This window comes from Ictidomys tridecemlineatus, chromosome 5, assembly GCF_052094955.1.
Source record: "Ictidomys tridecemlineatus isolate mIctTri1 chromosome 5, mIctTri1.hap1, whole genome shotgun sequence".
NCBI lineage: Eukaryota > Metazoa > Chordata > Mammalia > Rodentia > Sciuridae > Ictidomys > Ictidomys tridecemlineatus.
In genome coordinates this window covers 180,177,419-180,186,322 of record NC_135481.1, presented here as the reverse complement: position 1 = coordinate 180,186,322, position 8,904 = coordinate 180,177,419, and the positions used below count along the sequence as shown (strand labels likewise).

General features: G+C 48.5%; 1 protein-coding gene across 1 annotated transcript; it reads left to right on the top strand.

The window, feature by feature from the left end:
• Positions 1–406: 406 nt before the first annotated feature.
• Positions 407–8,695, top strand: Ghrh (growth hormone releasing hormone). Its single transcript, XM_021729592.3, has 5 exons — positions 407–495; positions 4,501–4,604; positions 4,817–4,921; positions 6,466–6,585; positions 8,548–8,695. Exons 2-5 carry the CDS (start codon positions 4,522–4,524, stop codon positions 8,558–8,560), a joined length of 321 nt encoding a protein of 106 aa, XP_021585267.2. The 5' UTR covers positions 407–495; positions 4,501–4,521; the 3' UTR covers positions 8,561–8,695.
• The last annotated feature ends 209 nt before the right edge of the window (positions 8,696–8,904 follow it).

The window sequence follows — 8,904 nt, the reverse complement described above, 5'->3', positions numbered from 1 at the left end:
TTCCTCACTAAGGGCGACAAACACTTATTGGTAATGTTGTGTAACCCAAAAGTGAAATAAAGTTACCCGTGGACAAAACAGACACTGAACTTTTCCAAAGGCACATTTATCTCGGAGAATAAATGAACCCTTGGAGTCTCGCTGTCACCAGTCCCACAATTATTAGAGTAGCGGTATCGTGCTCTCTGTTTGTCTCAGAAAAACATGACAACTTCATACTCTGCTCACCCCCTCAGAGATAAAGGGCAAGTTTGCTCTAAGTCCTAATTTACAAGGGGCAACACTTGGTCCCCCTGGTGGGGTTGTGGATGTGATGCTAAAAATGGTGCTCGGGTTGACTTGTGGGTAATTGATTCTCTGACGCTGACAACGCTCAGGAAAATGAAGGTATAAATAAATGATGGAGCGCCACCCAGCCTCGGAGTGGACGCACAGCCCGAGGTCGGTGGAACTGGAACAGCACCTCGTAGCAGAGGGAGACCTGCCACCTGGAAGGTGAGAGCAGGCGGCCCTGGGGGCTGGGCGGGATGTGGGCAAGAAAAGTTGACATTGTCACCAACTAAGAGACACCGAGTCAATGAGGGCCATCGCCATCATTGCGGAAGACGGGTGAGTACATTTGGGTCCCAGTCTGGGAGAAATGAAGAAATGACCCCTCATTAGGGGTTCTGGAACATGCTTTCCATGCTTGGCACCATCTGGATTGGCCTGGATGTGTGGCACCTTGAGCCGTGGAGAAGTTACAGAAGCCTGTGGGAGGTGAGGGAGGTCTCAATTCTGTGGGGCAGATTCTGGGGCAAGCCGTGCTCTGGATGGATTTCTGTCAACTCTGGGGGCTCTGCCATGGATCAGAGAGGAGCCAAGTGGCTGTGCAAATCAATACCGTCCATTGATCGCTGGAAACCAATTCAGCACAATTGCCTGGAAATTGATAACGTTTTCCTCTCTTGTTCAATAGCAGGCATGCTCCTTTCTCTAATTTTTAGACACAATTATCTGCCCTTGGAGCCTTCCATTATCCCATGCCTGTCCCTTGAGCCTGGCTTGAATGATCCTGAAGTGTGTTTTTCGTTTGTTTCTTTGTTTTTTTTTGTTTTTCACCAAAGGCTGCCTTAAATCCTTTCTAGAAGATGGTGGGCATCACTGTTTTGAATGATGGCTCAAGATGTTTTCTCATTAAAAGCTTAGATTTGGGGGTGCAGCTCAGTGGTAGAGCACTTGCCTAGCTTGTGCAAGACCCTGGGTTCCATCCCCAGCACTGCAAAAACAAATTTAGATTTTATTTTATTTTTTAACTTGGAACACTATTGGTGGCATGGTTTATAAACAGGGTCAGGAGATCAATGCTTTGGGGTTCTCAATTCCAAATCAGATATTTTTAAAAGGTAAAAAAGAAAAAAAATTCTCTAGGTTTTCAAAAGTAGCCTTGCTAATTTGGGTGTTTGTGACCAGATGTCTGCTGTGAGCTAAAGGTATCTGCAGAATCCTCCTGGCATTCATAGCAGGAAGGTTGGGAAAAGATGGTAACTGGTGAGGATCAAGCACCTGAATTCAGAGGATCTCAGATATAATGAGTCACAGAATTAGCACTGCAGAAAGCTACTGGAATGAAGAAGGAAAGGGTTCAAACTCTAGAACGCCCTTGGGCATCCATTTGCTGTCAGTGTGGTTGCTGGGTTCAGGGTACGCTTCATTCAGTGAATTTTATCTCATTAGATTGTGCTGTGGGGTGTGTCTGTCAACAGCTATTTTATATTTTACCAGAGGCTAGATAATTCTTGTGGTTCCTATCTCTGTGCAGTGGAATTTGGCGAGCCCATGGATTAGGACTAGGTTTGCACAGCCCGGGGTGGCTGGGTGTCTGAAGGCCCCCTGAGGCGGGGGGGGGGGGGGGGCGTGGTTTATGGAAAATGTTGAGCTTCTTGTTAGACCAGAATGTGTGGGTCCTCAGTCTTGTTTTGAACAAATGGGGTGTTCCTTGCTTTCTAAAACTGGCTCCCCAGAGTCTCTCAGGAGGTTATTTTCAACTCTGTGAAACCACTGGGTATGCAGAGGGAGGTGCCAATCAAGCAGGTGTCCCTGTTTGATCCCCTTTTGACTTCCTCAGAGGCCCAATGACAAAGAGTAAAAGATTTCCATTTCTTCAGACCCTTTCCCATGTGCAGGTGATGAATCTGAAGCGCCCTGAATAGGGAGCGCTGTGAATAGGGTATTGTACACGAGAAGCTGCCTCAAGGAGCAGGAGGAAGTCTGCTGGCCTGGGAATTAGGGGGCCCATTCTGTAGTGCCCACTCCAAAGCTAATTTTGATGGAGGACCATGGAAAAAGGCCCTTCTCCGCTCTGGGCTCGTTTCTTCCGCTGTAAAACGAGGGTGGCAATACCTACTCCAGGGCCAGTGGGGGTGGCTGCGCAGGACAGGGGGGAGGGGGGCTGGGGATCATATGTGCCAGCCCTGGGCTAGGAGGCAGGGGAGAAATTAGCCAAAAGCAGGGGCCTAGGGTTTACTGGGGAAGGAGTCTGAGCAGGAAAGATGGTGATCAGCCCAAAGCTTTAAAAGATGAACAGCCAAAAAAAAAAAAAAAAAAGCAAGAAAACCAGGCTGTTCCAGGGGGCAGAAAACTCAGTGGTTTTTGTCAAGGGGGAATCCTTGTCTCCAAGGATCTCCTTGCTTAGAAAATTCCACCTCTTGGGCTGGGATTGTGATTCACAGGTAAAGCACTTACCTACCGTGCGTGAGGCACTGGGTTCGATCCTCAGCACCACATAAAAATAAAATAAAGCTATTGTGTCTACCTATAACTAAAAAATAAATTTAAAAAAAGAAAAGAAAATTTCACGTCTTGAGAGGCGGCCCAGGTCAGGTGTGATAGGGTGGACAGAAGGCTGCAGGCCCTTGGGCCGAGGAGCAGAGAGTCAAGTGCAAGTGTATTCAAAGGGCTCAGCACAGGGTGCAGGTGTGGAATCTCTGGGTGGCACGGCAGGCAGATATGAAAGACGCAGCCCTGGGGCAGATACCAGGTTCTCCTCTCTAGCTCCAGTCCTTATCGTAGAGGAAATGTTTAACAAGGGGCTGGGGTTGTGGCTCAGTGGTAGAGTGCTCACCTAGAACATTCAAGACCCTGGGTTCGATCCTCAGCACCACATAAAAATAAATAAAATAAAGGTATTGTGTCCAACTACAACTAAAAATTAAATTTAAAAAAATGTTTAACAAGCAGTCATGAATCAGTGGCAGGGATATGTTCTGAGAAATGCACCACGGGGCAATTTCATTAAGGTGCAAACGTGATAGGCTGTGTTTACACAAACCAAGGTGGTGACGGTTCTGTCACTGGGCAGTGCAATCTTGTGGGACCACCATTATATATGTGGGCTGTTTGGCCAAAACACTGTTATTCGGCATGTGGCTGTATTAGGAGGCGAGGGGGATTTAGGTTTGACACCATGAGAAAAACATCCTCATGATAAGAACAGCCCAGAAAAGAGCCAGACTGGAGGTCGCGAGTTCCCTGTCATTCGCTGACAGCGAGTGCTCCCCTGGAGGAATGGGAGGACTCCCTGGGGAGGAGGGGTGCCTCTCCAGGAGGGTCTGACCACGATGCCTGAAGGGGCTGCTTCCTCTGGCTCTGGAGGGGCAGGGGTCTCGGGCCACAGGGGGCAGTCTCCATGGGTGTTCCTTCAGAGCCCAGGCATCCCTGGGTTAGTGGAGACCACCGAGTTCTGCCACACTGGCTTACTGGGGCTCTCAGATCCTTTCAGGACTAAAGTTCCTTCTGTGAAACCTGAGCATCTGAGAGAGGTTCACACGTTTACTCCCTTCCCTCCAACTCCACAATGAAAGAAACAGGTGGAGTTTACCCTCCAAGTGGGTCCATATTAGGTGACACAGCAAAAGTTTCTAGAGAGTTCCTTATGTGCCAAGCTACTCTCTTAGGTGCCCCAACTCACCTGATGCTCACAAGGACCCCATATAGGTGACACTGATCGTCTCCATTTTAGGGTGGGGGGGAACTGAGGCCCAGACAGGTAAAGTCACTCATCTTGGGACACACATCTAAGTGACATTTGAGCCAGGGTTTGAACTCAAATGTCTGTCTCAGAGCTGAGCTCTCACCCTGCTAGCTGCTGTCACGGCTATGCTGAATAGTGGCACTAAGGGAAGGCACTCTCTTCTCTACTTTCCCAGGTAAGGATGAGTTCTGCTTCTTGTCCCCGAACAGCAGGGTGTGACTTCAGCACTCTCTCTGGTTTTTCTGTTCTCCCTGATGAGATGGCCAGGGTAACTTTATCATGCCCATTTGCCACATGGAGAAATCAGAGCTGGCAGAGGCAGAACTTGAACCCAGGTCTGCCTGGCTTCCAGCAACTGGGTTCTTTTTCCTATAGCTTCCAAAGGATGAGGATGGAGACTTACTATGGAGCCAAATCCAGTAGGCAAAGGGCATCCCCATGGCCATGGCTGCTGCCGCCCCTGACCATCCCCTCTTGCTCTTTTGCAGGTGCCTCCCTGGGGGACAAGGATGCCACTCTGGGTGTTCTTCTTTGTGATCCTTACCCTCAGCATTGGCTCCCACTGCTCCCCGTCTCCCTCTCTGCCCCTCAGGTAAGCAGCCCCTGGATCCCTGTACCTCTGAGCCATCTCTGCACATCTCAGGGAGGGGACCAGACACTGAGTCCCAGAGGTCATTCAGCCAGGGTAAGTCACTGAGGATGACAAAGACAGGGGGCAACAGAGGAACCTGCAGAGGCGTGGTGAGTCTGGCTCCCATCGTCCACTCTCCTACCCCCACACCAACCTCCGACTCCTTCACATAGGATGCGGCGGTATGCAGATGCCATCTTCACCAACAGTTACCGGAAGGTTCTGGGCCAGCTGTCTGCCCGAAAGCTGCTGCAGGACATCATGAGCAGGCAGCAGGGGTAAGCAGAAAAATTTTCCCACACAGCTGTGTATCAGGGTTTGGAAGGCCTGATGCAGGAGGCCAGGGACCTAGTTTGGTCTCCTCCCTGACTTAGCATCTGTCATTGCTGGACCCTGCACAGCAGAGGGACCCCAGCGTCAAGCTTCAAATTGCTTCTACACCCATCGTGTGCTTTTTCCTTTGCGAGGCTCCATCAGTAAGTGCTGATGGCAGTTACCGTTTGATCATGGCTGTGTCAGAAACAAGCCTGCACAGAATATGGACGCCAGCACGCTACCAGGCACACAGGAAAGCCCTTGGCAGTACTAGTCACTATTCTTAGTTTCTTCTCTGATCATTGGAACAACTCAACAAAGTAGGGACTCTCAGCCCCTCTGTACAGATCCACTAATGACCTCTAAAAGACACAGAACCAAACAGTGGCAGAGCTGAGATCCAAACAGCCCAATTCCACATCCCGTGTATTTGTTGTACTTTTTATTTTGAAAAATCTCAAACTTACAAAAAAAAAAAAAAAAAGCAGCAGCAGTAGTACAGACTTCCATCTACTCTTCCCTGCATTCAGCAATTCCTAACATTTTACTGCATTTGCCTCCTCTATGTCCATAGCTAGGTATAGATTCATACAAACACGTACACACGCTTATTATTATTCTTTTGAATATCATTTTTGCTGAACCATTTGAGAGCACAATGCAGGCATCATGACTCTGACCCTTGAGCACATCTGCACGTGCTAACAAACCTACCAACAGGACATCCCCTTACACAATCGCAGAATAATCATCACTTAGAACCCATATTCATATTTCATCGGTTATCCCCAGATGTCCTTTATAATTATTTCTTCTTCTGATCTAGGATTGTGTCCAGGAACATAGGTTTCATTTGGTTGTCAGGTCTCATTAGTTTCTCTTAATCTGGAAGAGTTCCAAAGACTTTCATGGACTGACATTCTTTTTTTTTTTAATATTTATTTTTTTAATTGTAGCTGGACACAATACCTTTATTTTATTTATTTTTATGTGGTGCTGAGGATTGAACCCAGAGCCTCAATGTGCTAGGCGAGTGCTCTACCGCTGAGCCCCAGCCTCTCGCCCCACCCGCATTGACATTCTGACTAGTAGAAGCCAATGCTCTAGATAGACCATCCCTCGCAATGAACCAGCAGAGGCAGCCTCATCATTAGATTCAGGTTAGACGCTCACACAGACGTTGTTGTGTCCTTCTTAGTAACCAGTACCAGTATCCATTATTCATGGATTATTGTGGATGGTAAATTTGATCACTTGGTTAGCATGGTGTCTGCCATTGCTGTCTGCCAGATGAGTTAGTAATCTGGGAGGGATTTTCGGGCTATGTGCATTTCCATGGTGCACTTTTCATTCTGTACATAGTGCCGCCCCGGATGTTGATGAATTTGACTCAGTTGTGTGGAAGAATCCATATCAGATATTGAATTAGTCATAGGGATGCTCACCCGTGTGTCCACATCCCTACCCAACACCAACCCCAACTGTTTCTCCTTCTCTAACCACAAAGAGAGAGGAACCAGGAGCAAGGAGCAAGGGTTCGGCTCGGCCGCCAGGTGGACAGCACGTGGGAAGACCAAAAGCAGACAGCACTGGAGAGCATTCTGGTGGCCCTGCTCCAGAAGCACAGGTAGGATGTGTGTGTGTGGTCTAGGGACCTCAGAGGCTCCTTCCCCATTCTCTCCAAAGGCGAGATCTCTCTGCCCAGCAAATAACAAGCCCCTTCTTTTCCTTTTATACACATCAAGAACAGAAGGACTGCAGTCCCAGCTGTTTGGGATGCTGAGATGGGAGGATCCCTTGAACCTGTGAGTCTGAGACAAATGTGGACAGTATAGACCCCTATCTCCAAAAAAAATAGAATAGAGGAAGGAGAGGAAATGCATGACAGGTGACAGAGATTGAATGTTATCTACTGCTGTATGTCCCGTGTATATCAAGAGGCCAAATTCAATGTCTGTGCCCTAAAATGTCACTCACTGAGTGGTTTGGGGCCAGATCCCAGAAATCTGAGTTTCAACAAATGTCCCAGGTGATTCCCACTTAGGCAATCTGAGAGGTATGCCCAGGCTTCTCGGCCAAGTTCATAAAACTATAAAGCCAAAGGCAGGCCGGCCTTCTCACGCCCAGTGGTAGACCAGCTTGTACAAGTGCACTGTCCTTAGTGGGAGAGATGGTCACAACCGTTATGTCCCACCTCACTGACCCTCACATTCACACTGGGAGTCAGGGAAGATCAGGAATGAGTTTTCCCATTTTACAGAAGAGAAAAAGTGAGGCAAAGAAGAGGCTACAGCTGGCCTCAAGTCAGGGACTGGCAAGCCCGGATTTGCTGTCCCCCCTGGAATGTCTCTACACAAACTGTAGGGTTTTTTTTTTGTTGGTTTTTTGTTTGTTTGTTTTTGTGTGTATGTGTTTGGAGAATAACTGCTGTATTTTAGAGCCTGATTTTATTTTATTTATTCATTTATTTTTGTGATACTAGGGATCGAATCCAGGGATGCTCTATCCTGGCATCTTTAAACTTTTATTTTGAGATGCTGAGGGCCCCACTAAGCTGCTGGGTTGCTTCCATCTCCTGAGGAACTGGGATTATAAGTGTGTGCCACCACACCCAGCCCCCAGAACCCGATTTTGAATGGACCACAGGCAGACCTAGGGGCTAAAGACCAACTCCCTGCCCACAGCAAGGGGGGCTTCCTGATTTCTTCCTCCAAGAAAGGAGCAGGTTAGCGCTGCCCTAAAGTCCCAAGGCTAGGATTCTAAAAACACTGTCTCTCAGAAGGATGCTCTGCCGCCACTCAGGTAATCTTTTACCTTCTGTCTCTCTAGACGGCCCTAAGCAGGAGTGGCCCCAAGGAGGGCCTATCCTAAGAGCTGGGGCTTTGTTCTGCAGGTTAAAAGCCAGAGGCTTCACAGAGCTCTTTGGAAGGGCCTGGAGGCCACTCCAGCCATTGTTCCCTTGCAGTTCAGCTGCTACCAATTTCATGTTGTCACTAAGTCTGCCTGAGAGAACAGAACGAGTGCCCAGAGGGTTACAGTTCAGAGTATCACCATTGGACAGGCACAACTTGTGCCCCCTACACCTGTGTCCTCACAGCCGAGGTTCAGGGTTAGGTACCTTCCAAGGGCCATCCAGGACTACTATGTGCCATGTTCCAGGCTGGGGACCCACAATGGTCAGGACAGAGGCAGCCTCCTGGCATTCATAGCACACTGAGGTGGCAGGACTTACCTAAGAGCTGCACAGTGGATTATTGAACTTGTGATCAATGGAAAGAGAAGTAGGGATGTGGTGCATGTCTGGTTGGGTGAAGCTGACTCTGTCTGGGGATTTGAAGTGACTTCTTCAAGGAGGAGTGACCAGTCCCGGGTCTCCTTGAGAGCCAGTTGGCAGGGCAGAAGCTGAGAATGGGGTCTGCTCTGCTGACAGGCATGAGCATCCTCCCCTCTGCCCTGTGGCTGCCCTGTGCTGTTTCGTGAAGCGAGAGGCCAGCTCCTGGCCAGGAGGCCCATCCCCTGGTTCCAGGCGTCCCTCCCTAACTCGCCCTTCCTGCAGTCTCCAGACCGAGCCTTCTGTTTCTTTCTGCAGTGGGAATTCCTAAGGATGAAGACCTCAGCTGGGGCTCGGACCACCTGGAGCCCGAACACAACTGGATCCAGTTAATCCTATTTCACTTCTGACCTACTTTTTCCTTTGTAAATACAATAAAATTCCCCCATATTGTTCTGCATTTCAATCTTATCTACAGCCTTTTTTTTTTTTTATTTTTTAGGTCTTATAGAGTTATATTTCCCAAAGTGACCTTACAAGGTATAATAAAAAAGAAAAAAATAGCTAAGGCTGGGGATGTAGTTCAATGGTAGAGTGCTTGCCTAGCATGTGTGTGGCCCTGGGTTCAAGCCCTAGTACCATTAAAAAAAAAAAAAAAAGAAGGAGGAGGAGGAG

Bases quoted from the DNA above. Each gene is read 5' to 3' on its own strand.
- Ghrh (XM_021729592.3), top strand. From the start codon at position 4,522: ATGCCACTCTGGGTGTTCTTCTTTGTGATCCTTACCCTCAGCATTGGC. The intron at 4,605-4,816 runs GTAAGCAGCCCC...TCCTTCACATAG, and splicing joins TCTCCCTCTCTGCCCCTCAG to GATGCGGCGGTATGCAGATG. The intron at 4,922-6,465 runs GTAAGCAGAAAA...CTAACCACAAAG, and splicing joins ATCATGAGCAGGCAGCAGGG to AGAGAGGAACCAGGAGCAAG.